A 17,454-nucleotide genomic window follows, 5' to 3' on the forward strand; every position below is an offset into this window, starting at 1 on the left:
GCAATTCATTCATAAAGGGACAGTGTTATCTCTTGGTGGGTTACCAGATACAAATCTAAACACTCACAAACATAACACACACATCTAAAGACACAGATGTTAAAATAAGGTATGACGTTTAGAGAGGGCCACCACACACATGAAGGTGGAGAAGTAGAAACTACAAAGAGGCACTTCAAAATAAAAAGGAAAAAAGGTGCTCAACAATGTACTTCACTTTTATTTAATAGGAGTAGCATTGTGACGCACACCTTTAGTCTTAATAATGACCATGAAAAAGAATGGACACACATGTAGTTTAGCTTTCAAACAGCTTCTTGAAAGCGCTGCTTATCTCCTGGATCATGTCAGAGGTGCTGGTGGATCTGCTGTGTTTGTGGAAGGCCTGGCGATTACACTGCCTTGTCAGAGACGTAGCACCGAATGCAGCCACCAGCGAGGGATTCATGCTGGAAAAAGCAACATTTATTATTAAACTGAAAGTGATGTGCAATGAAGCATCAAATAACTACTGATTATGGAGCCGCTTACCCTTTAATTGCATCTGGAGGTGAGCTGAACGCCCAGTGGGCGAAGACTCCTAATGAACCGGAGAGCAGATCTCCCTGTCCTCCACAGCGCCGTCCACTGCCCTCTTGACTACAGCTCAGCACTGAGAGCAGGAAGACAAGCAACATGTTAGAGACAGAACACGGTGCACTGGAACCTCATGAAGTCTGAACGTGTGAAGAACATCACTAACTGTTCTTTCCGTCAGTAATAATGTCCTCCTCCCCCTTCAAAACCAAGGTAAGGTGGCCCATGACGATGCTGAGCTGCTGAGCACTTCTCTTGTGGTCCGTGCTGTCCAGAGGTTCATGATGCTGAAATCAAAGTTTGATTTAGCATGTATACAGAAATTGTATGTATTGGGTGTCTATGAAGTTTTTTTTGTTTTTATTGTTTAAGCGAATCATCGGGTATTTATGGAAATGAACAGGAATATATAGGAATTCATGGAAATAATCTGGAAACGGCAAAATTGCAGGTTAGGGAACTAATCTTACAACAACGAAAAAATGCAGCATAGCTTTGTTTAAAACTACCAGATTTAATGCAAATTCTGTTGAATTTCTACTCTGCACATTCCTCACATGCACAAATTATTTCTAGAATCTGCAGACTACAGCAGGACTACTGAAGTCAAACCGTCTGCATCAGAGCGGTCAAGTATGTTTTGATGATAGTACTAGGGTAAATATATTTGATCTATTAAAGTTCAACTAACAAATTCTAAATCAAAATGTGTTTATACAGCAGCTAGCTAGCCAGAAAATGACATATGCTAAACCTAGCTCAAATGTAATGCTAGCCAGTTTTCTGTTTCTCATACAAGAAAGTAAGGTGTGTCCCAAATCCTTTACTTATGCACTATTCTATGATGTTCTGTAGTATAAATAGTGCAAGTTGTGTGTTCAAGTTGTGTGTTCATACTGAAAATTAAAAAAAAACACAAAAGTGCACTTTACACACCCGGATGATGCACTTAACCACTTAAGTGTGGATTGCTGGACACTTTATGCACTGAAATGTCACTGCTTTTATTACGTAGCGAAGGGGAAGGGGCTATCAGACTCCGATTATTAATGACAAACACCTTAAATAATTCATACACTACATGGTTGATAACAGTGCATAAGCACAAAGTGTATAAGTGCATAGTGCATCATTTGGGACGCAGTTGTAGGTTAGTTTGATTTAGTATGCTTAAATGTGGAGTGTTACTCTGTATACCTAGCCTAGTTTTCTTAATTTGTCCAGCAACAATTGTAGAGTATTTTTTTACTATTCCAGGTAACTATTTAATTATCTGTGCATGGCATTTCATTAGTGTTTTTTTTACAAGATTTTTTCTAATCTTATTCTACAGAACAATACCATGTGCACCAACTGACATTTTATATTTCTGTTCGTGTATTATACAGTTTGTAAGATTCATTCTCTTTAATTCCTGGAAATTCCGACTTGTACAATTTCCAAAATTCTCCATCTTAACTTCCCATGCAAATCAGAAATGTTCTAACCCTTAACAACCCTGACTTTAAGACTTATTTAGGGCTCCCTGGAACTTTGCTGAGGCGCCCTAGTGGCCACCAGTCCCTGGATGAGAACCAGTGGTCTAGAACAGGGGTGTCCAAATCTGTTCTTAAAGGGCCAGTGTCCCTGCAGTGTTTAGCTCCAACCCCAATTAAACACACCTGAACCAGTTAATCAAGGTTTTCAGACTCACTAAGAACTTCCAGCTGTTGGAGCTGGCTAAAGTTAAACTCTGCAGGACATTGGTCCTCCAGAAACAGGTTTGAACCCCTCTGGTGTAGAAAGAGCATAACAGTGAAACAGGCCCAGTTCTACAGGGTTACTAGAGTGATAAGAACCCTCCGCTGAAACTGTAATAACACATCTTTAGAAATGCTAGTAATGACTTGTAAAACGTATAATCCATTGAGTACATATTGTTATTCTGGTTAAGGTGGTGCTCAGGAGCTGTTCCTTAGGTTCATTAGATCTGCACCTTACTAAAGCACCTTAGTAGCGTAGGAAGCGTAGTAGGAAAAATTCAAGATATCGGCCCTAAAAATCGGCAGCACATATTGGCCATCGGCTGACCCTGACCTCTAAACATCGGCATCGGCTATAGAAAAACCCATATCGGTCGATCTCTATTGTATAGTCTGATAAGATGAGATGAATGACAATGCCAGATGTAAAAAGAGCCTTAGATATTACAAACAAAAGGATCGGCTACATTAGACATAGAGGATATTAATAGATTCAAAACTCACCATGGCCTCGTACAGACGGGTAAACTCCATAAAGTTGGGTGTGAGGATTCCTCTCTGATATCCTTGAATGACTGAGGGTTCTTTTGCGACTAACCAAAGCCCATCCTGTAATGTGCAGTGTATACATACACTAAGTGAGTATTCTATCCAACAAATTCCTAGCCTGCTAATTCAGAAAAACTGAAGGTGTTGGTTCAAGATCATGCTTTTACATCATTCCAGACATTATGCAACAAATCACTAATACTATATAATATAAAAAGCCAGTTCTGAGCTCTGACCCAGTTCTACATCTGTACACTACATCTATTGGCTCAGTAAGAAAACACATTGTTCAGCAACATCAAAAGTGTCAGTGAAAACAGTACTTACAGCATCGATGATGATTGGAATTCCTCTGAGCTTTGACCTCTCAATAATCTCCTAAAACAAAGCATAAGCCGAACGTTAATTCATTTAAACCCACAGAAACAAAGATATGAAAATACACAATATTACTGAGCTCTTTAGAAATGCATTTGACCAAAAAAATAAAAAATATTCTTAATTTAGACACGCATAATTCTTTTCCACGTTTTTGAAAATCAAGTCAATAAAATAGTTGGTACTATGAAAGGGAATCAGATGGAATTAACCTTTTTTAAAAGATAATATATTAATGCCATTTGTGTTTCATATTGGCCTGGTTCCACAGACAGGGCTTAGACTAAACCAGGATTAGGCCATAGTTCAATTAGAAAAAACATTACTTACTTGCATCTTGAGACAAAACAAAGGCACTGATGTATTTTAAGATCAGTCTGTGCAAGTTTCTTTCAGTCAAAACAGCTCAGACTTACACTTTAGTCTGGGACTAATCTAAAACCTTGTCTGTGAAACTGCGGGGTTATTGACTTTATTAAAGAAGTTTTTGTATGGTATCATTTCTCTTGCCTTAGCATTCTTCAGAAGCATCTCCTCCCTCCCCAGACCTGGTCCCACAACCAGACTGTGAAGCCTGGGCAGCCATTTCTCCATCTCCTCCACAGCATTGGGACTGTCTCTGGAGAAACAGCACCATCATGCTCAAATCTCTCTCGACATGACAACAAACCCAACGTGATTCAGCTGGTAAAAAGGACTGAATCAAATATCCCTGGAGATCCATACAAAATTACTTGTCAGAAACTCTTCTGTTGCCCACCAGAGATATTTGATAAAATTCACTTGCAATTAAGGATTGTCTAATGAGAGTTCCTTCTTACAGCACTGGATGGACGATGAGTTCAGGACTGTAGGACTTGATGACTGGAGCTGCATCTTTGGTGCAGAACACATGAGACAGATCGGCTCCCTGGAAAACAGACAGGATGACTAGAAGGTAATTGGAACATTACATAGCAGTGGTTGCTGTCTACGGAGGGTTAGAAAGCTCTCAGATTCCATCAAAAATATCTTAGTTCGCGTTTTGAAGATGAACAAAGGTCTTACAGATTTAGAACGACATGAGGGCGAGTAATTAATGACAATTTTCATTTTGGGGTAAACTAACCATTTATCCAATCATTTTAATATGTTGATGTGGTGCTCAAGAAACATTACTTATTATTACCAATGCTAAAAACATAATAGTAATGCTGCATAATATATTTTGTTCAAGATCTTTGATTAATAGGAGTTAAAATCCACTTCACTATTCACTCTGTGTATCTCACGAAAGTATGAAAAGACAAAATGCAGATGAGAAAAAAAAAAAGGACTGAATTTTCAACAGAATACTTACTACTTTTAAAGCCGAGATAGCTGCAAAGAAAGGTGCTCCTGTGTACCTTACAAGAAGTGCAAAAATATAAGTTTCACCAAGCAAATTCACACACAGACAGAATAAAAAGTAACAATTTATAAAAACACTGTTGTGGAAGAGCATAGCATGCCTTGAAGGTATGTGGTTAAAAGTGAAAAAGCGAGCAAGTGAGGTGTAAAACTTATTTAATAATAGCTAAAAAAAAATACGAAATATATAAAAACTGTAAAATTTTGTCTTAAGCATTTAATGTTAGTACATAGTAGTTAAGGCTACCTACCGGTACTATAAAGTCTGATCATTTCCCCCAAATATCTCATTTTTAAAAAGGCTTAATCTGATTAGTCTGCCATGCATGTGCAGAGCCCACTGAAGCTTCACCACAGATGCTTACATAGTCATTTAGTAAGTGTATAGCCCTGAGAAAGATCTGTGCAGCACTTACTCTTGACATCCTCCAATGATTCCAATGCGTCCGTCCTGACCCTTGTGTTTTTTGGACGTAAGTGGAGGAATTGTGTTTCTTACAAGAGGAATGACATTGTCCACCGCTGCCATTCCCAGAGAGAAAGAGCGCTCTATGACTGAGACAAGAGTATAGTAACAATAATTAAATTCATCACAGCCAGACCAACTTACTTCAGTTCCATGCATTGGGATTAGACTAGTCATTTTAAAAGGTTTGTACTTTGCAAAAAATAAAAAATCAGTTTCAACCAAAATGAAAATTCTGTCATTTTCACATAATTTACTTATGTCAATTCAAATTTTGTTGTTGCTTTCAGTTCTTTTCCATCCAACTGTTCATAGTTAGACAATCTGTGAAGATCCGTATGGCCCAAAATTATCATAAAAGAATGATAAGCCCATACAACTTGTGCTCTATATCGGAGTCCTCTGAACCCATTTGAGCTTGAATCTGTCTCTTTGCTGTAGATTCAAATTCTCACTTCCCTTTTTACAGAATCAATCTTTTATCCTATATCTATTTTGAAGTCTGAATGTGAACGAAAACTGTATTTCAGAGCTTAAGCACTAGGGAGGATTATCATTGAATAATGACTAAAATATTAGTTTATTCCACATAAAGCTATAATACTTCAATATATGGCTGTATGGACCAATTTTATGGTTTTGGAGCCTTTATATAGCATTGTCATTGTATGGAAAATAGATTAGTGTACATCGAGTTCATTCCCTTTTTAAAGTAATATTAAGATTATTTCATTTATTAAAAATTTAACTGACTTTCATTATGCGATGAGGTCGAATGCACATAAATACCTTGAGTGTTCGGGTAATATTAGGTCAAAGCATTTTTAGCTTTTGATGAGAGAAAGAGACAAAATCTAGTTGCAATTAACCCTTTACAAATCTGTACAACTATAGCAGTGTGTGATTATTATTCTGTTGATGCCTCAGACTCATCATTGGTTGACCAATCAGTGAAAAGGGGGCGTGTCATGTCTGGACAAATATTGAAATCTAATAGTCAAGCAGTTTATCTAATTTTTCTGCTTTAAATATTTAATAAAGAATCTTTCCTATAGATTGTGGTGCTAGCAGCAATGCCAAGGTCCTGGGTTTGATTCTCAGAGATTCCCAAGCGCTAGTAAAAATTAAAAGTTGTTCGAAATGCGATTGGAAACATTTGGATGAAAATGTCTGCCCAATGCATAAATGTAAATCAAAAAACGAATGAACCCAATGTACAAGGACCAAAATATACCTTCTTCAAAATTCGCTCAAATCTCTGTGTTCCACCAAAATAATGATAATAATAACAGCAGAATTTCCATATTTGGGTGAGCTTTTTTTTCATGGGACTTCAGCAGTAAAACATTGTGTTTATATCCACTTTATGAATGTGTGACAAATGGTAGTTCGAAATAAATGGCAACTCTACACGAACATTGAGCGTCACTCTCTTCCATGAGCAGACCTGGGCCGGCTGGCTGGCTGCGGCTGGCAAACTCGGTCAAGGCAGGAGGATGGTTACGATTCCCAAAAGTGGGGCGCGTGAGGGGTACGGTGGGGTTAGTCTGGGGGATACATGAAGGCTGCGGAGTGGCCTGCGGTGCAGTAGAGGGTGTGCGAATGCCATTAAAAATCTGGCCCAACATCTGTAGCATCTGCAGCTCTCTGGAATGCTCCTCCTCTCTGCGCTTATCCTCAGCCTGAAGACGCTGCTGCTCGAGTCTGTAGAAGTTGTCTTCTGCTTCCATGCTCTGCTCCAGGAACTTCTCCATCAGCTTCTCCAGCGACATGTTCGCGAAGCGCTTCTTGCTTCTCCGTGGCCTGCTGGACGAGCTCGCCGGCGGATTGGTCTTGGTCAGGCTGCTCTGTTTGGTTGGAAATGAACCTTTGAGAGAAGAACACATGAATATTAACAAGCACACACACACACATACAGGAAACCAGACCGATATTGCTAAAGATGGCAGATTGTTGCTTTCTGACAGATCAGAAGTTGTTGACATACTCATGCCTCCCACTGTCACTGGAATGGGGCAGGATGGGTACTCAGTTTTGACCGGGTGCTCCATAAAGGAGCATTCACCACTGCCATCCATGTGAGCCTCCTGCAAGAGTTCAGTACTCTCAGCATCTTCATCCATCGTTTCATCTCCCCCAACCGCAACACTATCGATATCCTGCCTCTCTAATAAGGATCTGTTGCTCAGTATCCTCTCCATCTCGTCGTAGAACTTGCACATCTTGTGGTACTGCCCATTTTTCCTGGATCCCTCCTTCGCTTGGAAATACTGCCTCTTTAAGCTCTTAACCCGTATTCTGCATTGGTCTGGTGTCCTATCGAAGCCCAGTTCGCACAAACGGTTCGCGACGTCTCGGTAAACGTGGCTGTTCCTAAAGTTCCCGTCCAGCGCCGTCTGCACGTCGTGCTCGCCCCAGATATTCAACAGCGCTCGGGTCTCCATGTCCGACCACAGGAAACCGCGCGTTGCGTTCACTAACATGATGGTCGAAGCGATCCGAGTCGGCTTCGCATCGATCAATCGGCGAGAGCTAGGCCTCGTTTCGACGACGCTTCACGCGGTTTCCGAGCGCATAGCCACAAAGGCCTCGCCGAATCGCCGAGATTAACAGACCAGGGCTGCTTTATGCAAAGCTGCTTAGAACTTCGCCAGTGTTTACCGCGCCAACAACAGAGAGAACGTCACCGCGATGTTGTGTACTACGTCACCACAACCGTGCGCTTCACGGCTCGGCGAAGAAAAAAAGTCAAAAAGCTTTGAGAATATCTCCAAGAATAGATTTAGGAAACAACTTCTTCACTTTGTATGCTCAGCTTATCGCGCCCAGTGTTTGGAAATAAGAGTTACGCTTGAGAGTTTGAGTCAAATCACAAAACTGATAAATAAATTACAAAACACAGTGCGGTCCGTGACTTATTCAGTTTAAAGTGCGATTCAGTTTAATACTGACGAAACAATCCTAAATGAAAAAATATAACTTGCTCAATGATGTCAAGACACGTGAATACCTTTTAAATGTTCCCCAATCATACTGGATTACACAAACGACAAGAATTCACTCAAAATGTTACGCTTATACTTTAGTTACATTAAAAAGGCACTCAGTTAAAGAAGTTTGGGATAATCTGTACCCCACTGTGTGCATACCATGTGCCACTCGACTCTGCATTTACCTTCATCACACAGCAACACTGCTGCAAAACTGGACTGGTTACAGTTATCACTCCAACAAGAGAACATTTCAGTCCATGCATTACATTAGTTTAATAAACTCCGATCTTACCAAGCGCCAGACTCAGTGTCTGTTCAGAGAAGATGAAGGCAGCACGTTTGAGAAGATTCATCAAGTTCTCGGGTAAACAAGCACTGCTCAGGAGGAGAGAGAGAGATGTGGAGCTCTGTGCTGGGGATTGGCTGCAGTATCCAGTCAGATAACAGGAAAAAGTTCAGGATTTATTCTGATTATAGATCTGTGTTACACGACTTCAATCGATCAGTCACACACAGTAGATCTGTCCTGTCCTCCCGCTATATTCATCAGACTTCCGCTGACGCTCTGCTTTGTCGCTTATGCGTGATGACATAAGCAAAATTCAGTCCATATTTGACATGAAATAAACACACAACTATGGTACCCACTGTAACGAAGACCGGTTACAATGCCATTAAAAAGGAATAACAGCGATATTTATTTAGCCCCGCCTTTACTGTTTACTTCCTGTGACGTTGGCGCGCAAGTTAAATTTGCCCCGCCCACCACCGTTTGATAACAAGCCTGATTCATTTCCGCGAGGCGATCCTTTTGAACAATTCACTTCAAAATCCAAAATAGTGATTTCTACAGTCACACGTCATTATCATAATTTATTATAAGTTATTATATTATATCTCTGACACCCCAACTTACTCCTAAATGTTCAAATAAACCTTTTAAAGTGTACGTTTTTATTAATAAGCATATTTATTGTATCATACCGTGTCCCAGTTGCAGTCATCATTCAATTGATAGATAAATAAATAAATAAAGTCATAACTATAACATTTACATTCAACAATAATACAGTTCATTTAAAAAACGACGTTATATTAGTTTTTAGCTCAAAAGTAGCTCGGAGTGATTCAGTTCCTGATCGAATCTTAAACTATTCAGAAAAGATTTGACTCAAATGATTCATATAATGATTCGTTGACGAATCGGACAGCACTACTGTTAGTGTTAAACCCGACTTGAAACTTCTGTAGTTAGAAAATCGGCGTCGTTACCAGATATACTAGGGAACAATTACTATTTAATTTTCTAAAACACCCGAGTGGGGTTTATTTCGACAAACTTTGTACGGTGATCGTCAGACTGGAGGTAATAAGAGCATGCTTTCAAAGCGCGGAGACCGATAAGTTAGCTGGATTGTTTATATGGCGATCTTGCATGTAAGAGTTGAGTTTGCGTGAGTGGCATGTGTTTGGAGACATGTCTCAGGCCTCAAGGACCAAGAAACCCGACGTGAAAATCGTCATTCTGGGGGACATGAACGTGGGGAAGACTTCTCTCCTCCACAGATACACGGAGAGGAGGTTTAAGGACACTATCAGCACAGTCGGAGGGGCGTTCTTCCTTAAACAGTGGGGACCCTACAACATTTCCATATGGGACACTGCAGGTAGGCTACTTTAGTACAACAGACCACAAAATACAACGACAGGTTATTACAGTATGTTTTTCAAACGCTGTATGTAAAAAGAATATCAAGTGAGCCGATCTTATAACTAAATCAACAATGTTACAGGCTATGTCAGATAAAAGTGACAATATATCTGTTTTATAATTATTTTTGTGTGTTTTCCTAAATTCTCTGCTTCATATTTGTAGCTTTTATAAAAAAATAAAAAAACAATCAGATTTATAGTTAAAACCGCTAACTCACAATGATTTTTGATTTATTTGTTATTTTGTTAATGTCAGCACTTTCTGTTCCTTATTCAGATGGGATATTTAAGAACTGGCCCTGTCATGGCTGAAGTTCACACAACTTGACCTACTTCAAAATATGCAGAATTTTTAAATATATAAAAGATGTCATATAAGTTTTACTTAATCTGCGCATTTCACATTCCTTTTATATACATGAGTAAACCTGAAGATAAATGCTTTTGGTCAATGTTTGAAAACTTCACCCATTAAAGGCAATTATTTAACAAGCCTTTTGGACTCTTGTATAATAATAACCCAAAGTTAAATGACACAGGACATAGCAATGTATATATTACAGATAGGTAGAAATATATTATATTATTATATTATATCTATCTGTGTAATGTAAAAAGGGTGTCCTTTCTCAGTCATTTCCTGTGAAATGTTATTCCGTTCAGATGACCAATGACCTCATGTAGAGCTGTTTGCTGTCTCTTTACAGGCAAAAAGTCACATGCTTGTGTGCAAGTCAGATGAGTGTGTGTTGAATCTGTGTGTTTGTGTGGGCGGGTGAGTGTGTGTGTGTGTGGAAACTGAAGGTTTTAATGGTCACACACACAGTTGTTCTCATGGGTGGTGGTCTAGGAGGGATGTTCACAGTTAAATTAAGATGTTATGAAGCTTTTTATTTTCAATTTCAGATGTGATCCTGTTTGGGTTTAGTGAAAAAACCTGAATTACCTAGAAAAGAAGTACTGAGCATGCAGTGTCATCATATGAGGAGAATCAGATGTCAAAATTCCCTTCATTTTTTGTTAGTTCATTTTCATGTTACACTATGCCTTTTAACCTTACAAAGCCCACTTGAAAAAAATTTCGAAGGCCCCTTTAAATTATCAACATGATCAAAACTTCTGTATGCCTTCTGTCCTCTGATTGATAGTTTTTTAGCAATAAAATTACTAGTATAATCTTAAAATTCCCCCTTCGGGTCATAGTAAACATGCCTTTTTGCTGTGAAATCTCAAATGAATCTTATAATGTTAGAATATTGGTAAACGTTCATAGTGTTATTTATCTTTAAAGATTTTCTGGACTGAAGAAATGTTGGTTTACTTGATTATGCAGTACGTAATTATTTAGGAAAATAATAATGTATGTATCAAATATGATACTTAAAGCTTTTGAGCAACATTTATTTATCCCTCTCTTAAATCTCTCAATCATGCATTGTTTTGTTCCAAACAATACAAACTGCAGAGCTTTGAGCATAAAACTAAGCATGAAAATAAGACATATTATTGGGAGGTATAGAGTGACAAGTGATATTGATTGATTGATGCTTTATTTGTCATTTCAATATGTTGTATAGAAACGAAATTGTGCTTCACACGTCAACAACTCACAGTTCATCGCATTATAAAAAAACATGGATATTTCAGTAAAAATGATTTAGAAATACTAAAACATAAATACTCTAGCAAAATTATTAAAAATACTCTGTGTAAATATATATATATATATAACAACCACTATAAATTCACAAACTCTGATTTAACAGCCGAGTTGTTTTGGTTTTTATGCTGCAGCATCAATGTAAACAGTCCATAAAATGGATGTGTGCAGTCTTTCAGGATGCCACCAGCTCTCTGTACACAGTGCTCTGTGTAGATGTCCTGTAGCTGTGGCAATGAGACACCAATAATTTTCTCACAATCCGGCTAAGATTGTGTCTCTCCTCCACTGCCGAACCAGGATGAGATACAATAGGTCAACAGGCTCTCAACTGTCTCTCTATAAAACAAGGTCATGGCTGGAATATAACAAGTGACAAGTGATATTTATAGTGTAAGTAGAGTTGGAGTGGCAGGAAAGACAAGAATCTTAGTCTTTGCCAGGTTTAGCTGTAAGTGATGTTCTTTCATCCTTGCCGAGATGTCAACCAGACAGCCTGAGATCTGTGAAGCTACTGTTGGATTATTTGGTTGAAATGAAAGATCGAGCTGTGTGTCATCAGGATAGCAATGGTTGGAGAAACCATGTGCCTGTATGATTTGACCCAGTGATGTTGTGTATATGGAGAAGAGGAGGGGTCCAAGAACTGATCCCTGAGGAACCCCAGTGCTCTGGATACCTCCCCTCCCCAAGCCACCCTGAAAGACCTAGCAGTGAGATAGGATTCAAACCAGCAAAGTGGAATCCCTGTGATGCCCAGTGATGAGAGGGCAGACAGAAGGATCTGATGATTGAAAGTGTCAAAAGCAGCAAATATGGCACTCAGACTGAGATCATGCTGAAATGTTCAGAGATGTTTAGTCAGTTTGTAATGTTTGCATTCTTCTGAAGGATCTGCAGGTGCTACATGAACTTTAACCCATTTTATTCTTATCATTAGTTCATCTAGTGATGGGTAATAATAGTAAAGCTTACTTCCTCTGTATTAGCTCACCATGTCTGAGTGGCTATTGTTGTTGTTCCTGCAGCTCAGACAGTATAGCATGCTGCTAGCAACGCAAGTTAATGGGGTTGAATCGCAGAGAATTCATGGAAGATAAAATGTATGCCTTGGATATGTTATAATACCTTTGGATAAAAGCATCTGAGAAATGTATGTATCTTTCTGACGTCAGGAAGTCTCAAACAAACCACTTTTTAGTTTCACTTGGGAAGGGTGAGTTGCTAAAGTTACATAAATTTTTTATGTACAATGAAGATTTTAATGCCAGCGGGCAATGTAAACTGAATTCCTTAATTTGTTTCCTTGAACTTTTTTTTTTTTTTTATTTTTTTTTTTTTTATTATATGCAAGTATTGTAAAATTAAAATGGGCCTATATGAGTACTAATTTTTATAGTGCAAGAGGCACAAATGAAGAGAGCTTTGTTTCTCTCTCAGCCTTCAGACACAGACAGCAGAAGCCAAGCTAGTTGAAGACCACTACATATTTCTACAACAATGAACTATTGTATTTCTGCTGTTACAGCTCTCGGTATCATGACCAAAAACCTTTGGCTTTCTTTTTAAAGGAGAAAGTGAAAGAAGGTTTGTTTTCATTATTTAACTCTGTATTGTCTTTAATAAGTAGACTTGGCCTCTTAGAAATTACTTTAGAGGTGACTTGTGTTTAATTCTGTTGAGTGAATCAACATCAGCAGGGCTGTTACAAGTACAGTAAAACTGAACTTTTCTCACTGAAGCACCCTTAATACACAAAATATTGTACAGCAGTTTTTGTTAATGTTTAATAATTGTTTCTTGGCAAGTCTCTGTATGCACACCACGTTTAGTCAAACTGAAACTAATATCCTGAAAACTGTTAGTGTGTGTATACACTTGGCGTATTTAAGAGATTTCAGTTGTTTTTGTTGAATTGGCCAATACAATACCAATAAAAAAAACTATTGCCTGTGAAGGAAGGAATGTGTTGGAATTCTGAAAATAATGGATTGAGCCCCTCATAATCCGGATCTAAACCCCATATTTGTGGTGAGTTGGAAAATAAACTGGACAGATCTATTGTACAGTCGTGGCCAAAAGTTTTGAGAATTACATAAATATTAGTTTCAAAAAGTTTGCTGCTAAACTGCTTTTAGATCTTTGTTTCAGTTGATCTGTGATGTACTGAAATATAATTACAAGCACTTCATACGTTTCAAAGGCTTTTATCGACAATTACATGACATTTATGCAAAGAGTCAGTATTTGCAGTGTTGCTTCTTTTTCAGGACCTCTGAAATTCGACTGGGCATGCTCTCAATCAACTTCTGGGCCAAATCCTGACTGATAGCAACCCATTCTTTCATAATCACTTCTTGGAGTTTGTCAGAATTAGTAGGTTTTTGTTTGTCCACCCGCCTCTTGAGGATTGACCACAAGATCTCAATGGGATTAAGATCTGGGGAGTTTCCAGGCCATGGACCCAAAATTTCAACATTCTGGTCCCCGAGCCACTTAGTTATCACTTTTGCCTTATGGCACGGTGCTCCATCGTGTTGGAAAATGCATTGTTCTTCACTAAACTGTTGTTGGATTGTTGGAAGAAGTTGCTGTTGGAGGGTGTTTTGGTACCATTCTTTATTCATGGCTGTGCTTTTGGGCAGAAATGTGAGTGAGCCCACTCCCTTGGATGAGAAGCAACCCCACACATGAATGGTTTTAGGATGCTTTACTGTTGGCATGACACAGGACTGATGGTAGCGCTCACCTTTTCTTCTCCGGACAAGCCTTTTTCCAGATGCCCCAAACAATCGGAAAGGGGCTTCATCGGAGAATATGACTTTGCCCCAGTCCTCAGCAGTCCATTCACTATACTTTCTGCAGAAGATCAATCCGTCCCTGATGTTTTTTTTTGGAGAGAAGTGGCTTCTTTGCTGCCCTTCTTGACACCAGGCCATCTTCCAAAAGTCTTGGCCTCACTGTGCGTGCAGATGCGCTCACACCTGCCTGCTGCCATTCCTGAGCAAGCTCTGCACTGGTGGCACTCCGATCCCGCAGCTGAATCCTCTTTAGGAGATGATCCTGGCGTTTGCTGGACTTTCTTGGACGCCCTGAAGCCTTCTTTACAAGAATTGAACCTGTTTCCTTGAAGTTCTTGATGATCCTATAAATTGTTGATTTAGGTGCAATCTTAGTAGCCACAATATCCTTGCCTGTGAAGCTATTTTTATGCAACGTAATGATGGCTGCCCGCGTTTCTTTGCAGGTCACCATGGTTAACAATGGAAGAACAATGATTTCAAGCATCACCCTCCTTTTAACATGTCAAGTCTGCCATTCTAACCCAATCAGCCTGACATAATGATCTCCAGCCTTGTGCTCGTCTACATTCTCACCTGAGTTAACAAGACGATTACTGAAATGATCTCAGCAGGTCCTTTAATGACAGCAATGAAATGCAGTGGAAAGGTTTTTTTGGGATTAAGTTAATTTTAATGGCAAAGAAGGACTATGCAATTCATCTGATCACTCTTCATAACATTCTGGAGTATATGCAAATTGCTATTATAAAAACTTAAGCAGCAACTTTTCCAATTTCCAATATTTATGTAATTCCCAAAACTTTTGGCCACGACTGTACATTCAAAAGAAAGCCTTAGGCTTGAGTTGCAGAAGGCATGGGATAACATTAGTGTTGAAGTTCTCAGGAAATATATTGACATTATCCCAGAGAGATGTGCTGTAATTGCTGCAAAAGGTGGACATACCAAATATTAAAGTTAAAGTGCATAAAAACAGTACGACACTTCATGTGATATTTGTTGTGCTCAGAGCAACCATCTGTGTGTTTCATGAACATTTTGAATTGAAATCAATTTTTGGAGGCAATAAAAGGTCAATATTTTCAGATCTTTCATGTGTTCTAATTATTTTGGCTACCACTTTATATGGGAACGAATCATTAAACTTTGATAACTGCCTTAATCTTTTAAACAAGAGAAGTTGAGAGAAGTTAAAGTCACCTGTCAGTTCATCAAGTAAAGAACAAATTTATGCTTGTGTGCATTATGTGTTAGGTGTGTTATCATCTTTGACGCACAACATGTTGAAGGCGCTCAGGCCACCATTTTCATCTCTTTCTCAGAAAGCAATGATGTAGTCAAACTGTCAAAACATCCGATAGTGAGGATTTTCAAAGATATGTGTGTACTCTCTGAACCTCAGCAGTCTTTATTTTTTAGCTGGCAAGTATTCAGTGAAGTGACTGATGCCCCGTGAGTGAATGTAGATGTTTATATTTCTAATATTCCAGCTGACAGCCAGCCTAAGTTTTTGACAGACATGATAACATGCATGAGGGCTGAACTGTAAGAAAAAAAAAAAAAAAACCTTTTGTATGATTTTGTCTTAGAAAATTCATATAGAAGCATTCAGTTCAAACAGAGCTTAAATAAAGTGCATGTTCTCCAAATCTACACTGATGTACAGTACTGCATGACTGTGCTTTACACTCCTGCTTGTGTTTTCTGTTATGTTCAGGTCGAGAGCAGTTTCATGGCCTGGGCTCCATGTACTGCCGTGGCGCAGCTGCAGTTATCCTCACCTATGACGTTACCAACTGGCAAAGCCTGGTTGAGCTGGAAAACCGCTTCCTGTCCCTGACCGACACTGCCAACACTGACTGCATATTTGCCATTGTGGGTAACAAAGCAGACCTTACCGACACTCACGCTCAAGAACCAGACACAGAGAGCGCGCAAGGAGACGAACCCCAGCCTGTAGTCACATGTCCAACTCCTCCCGCCACTCCGCTTCAGCACAAACAGGTCAGCAGAGAGGACGCCATGGCCCTGTACGGCCGCGTGCTTCGCTACAAAGGCCTGGAGGAGAAGGCTTGTCTGCCCGCTGAGAAGATGTGCTTTGAGACAAGCGCTAAAACGGGTTACAATGTGGACGCTTTGTTTGAAACCCTCTTTGAACTGGTTCTGCCCTCCATCCTGAAGAAAAGGAGCGAGGGAGAGAGCGCCACTGTGGACCTGGAGATGCCAATGGAAGCAAAAAGGACTAAAGCAGGATGTTGTGCCTAGAGCTGGACAAACATAGGAGAAGTGAGAATTGTTATCAATCCGTGCCAAAGAAGGAATGGATCAAAATCGGACCTAAAACTAGAATTCATGTAAACTATTGCTATGTACATCTGTTGTTGTTGTTTGTTTTTTCTCCAGAACAGTATTAAAAACTTTTTGGGGGAATTAAAAGATAGAAGCAATTGATAATCTTGCAGAATAGCTGATTTTTTTCTTTTAATGTTGTAAAAAAAAAAAAAAATCTCTGATTAATTTTTTTTTCTTTTATTTTTATTTTTTACATCTGTTGTACATTATATTTTGTGGAAATCACATGAATATTTTCTTATACTGCCTCACTAAAAATTAAAAATTCCTAAAGTTTGGAATAAATGGGTTAATCTGTGGTTTGTGTGCAGTAGCTTTATTAAGTACACTACAAAGTTTTGGGATTTGTAAAAATTTTTAAACATTTTGTAAGTAGTTATGCAAATAGTATTGCATTTTAAAATAATCGTTTTAAAATATTTAAAAGGATAGTTAACCCAATTATTCTGTCATTAATGACCCTCATGTCGTTATAAACCTGAAAATATTAGTTCATCTTCAGAACACAAATTAAGATATTTTTGATGAAATCCGAGAGCTCTCTGACCCTCCAGCAAGGATATTACCACGACCAACACAGAATCATAGGACATCGGTAAAACAGTCCATGTGACATTAGGGGTTCAACTGTAATTCTACGAAGCTATGAGAATACTTTTTTGCGCAAATAATAACATTTATTCAGTAATTTTTTTTCCCAGAGTGACTGTTTTCTGCCATTTTGGAGAGTACCTCAGAACGTATTTAAGGTAATGAGCGCTGTTTACGTACAGTAGACGGTGCACACATGCTGAACGTAAACAATGCTCGTTACGTTGATTTTGTTCTGGGG

The 17,454-nt window shown here is 38.9% G+C and overlaps 2 protein-coding genes across 5 annotated transcripts; one reads left to right on the forward strand and one right to left on the reverse strand.

The window, feature by feature from the left end:
* Positions 1-197: 197 nt before the first annotated feature.
* Positions 198-8,581, reverse strand: LOC132094977 (ATP-dependent (S)-NAD(P)H-hydrate dehydratase-like). Of its 4 annotated transcripts, none has more exons than XM_059499683.1 (11): positions 8,386-8,581; positions 6,518-6,967; positions 5,051-5,189; positions 4,585-4,630; positions 4,067-4,155; positions 3,756-3,864; positions 3,195-3,245; positions 2,823-2,927; positions 743-863; positions 532-652; positions 198-449 (listed from the first exon to the last, which is right to left on the reverse strand). In XM_059499683.1, exons 1-11 carry the CDS (start codon positions 8,444-8,446, stop codon positions 299-301), a joined length of 1,443 nt encoding a protein of 480 aa, XP_059355666.1. In that variant the 5' UTR covers positions 8,447-8,581; the 3' UTR covers positions 198-298. The 4 variants fall into 4 exon arrangements, with proteins under 4 accessions (XP_059355666.1, XP_059355665.1, XP_059355664.1 ...); XM_059499682.1 differs by lacking the exon at positions 8,386-8,581 and adding an exon at positions 7,088-7,787 and having other exon boundaries at positions 6,548-6,967; XM_059499681.1 differs by lacking the exon at positions 8,386-8,581 and adding an exon at positions 7,088-7,787.
* Positions 8,582-9,294: 713 nt separating this feature from the next.
* LOC132094673 (ras-related protein Rab-20-like) lies at positions 9,295-16,742 on the forward strand. The gene is made up of 2 exons (XM_059499335.1): positions 9,295-9,760; positions 15,988-16,742. Exons 1-2 carry the CDS (start codon positions 9,571-9,573, stop codon positions 16,533-16,535), a joined length of 738 nt encoding a protein of 245 aa, XP_059355318.1. The 5' UTR covers positions 9,295-9,570; the 3' UTR covers positions 16,536-16,742.
* The last annotated feature ends 712 nt before the right edge of the window (positions 16,743-17,454 follow it).

Source organism: Carassius carassius, chromosome 19 (assembly GCF_963082965.1).
Source record: "Carassius carassius chromosome 19, fCarCar2.1, whole genome shotgun sequence".
Lineage (NCBI taxonomy): Eukaryota > Metazoa > Chordata > Actinopteri > Cypriniformes > Cyprinidae > Carassius > Carassius carassius.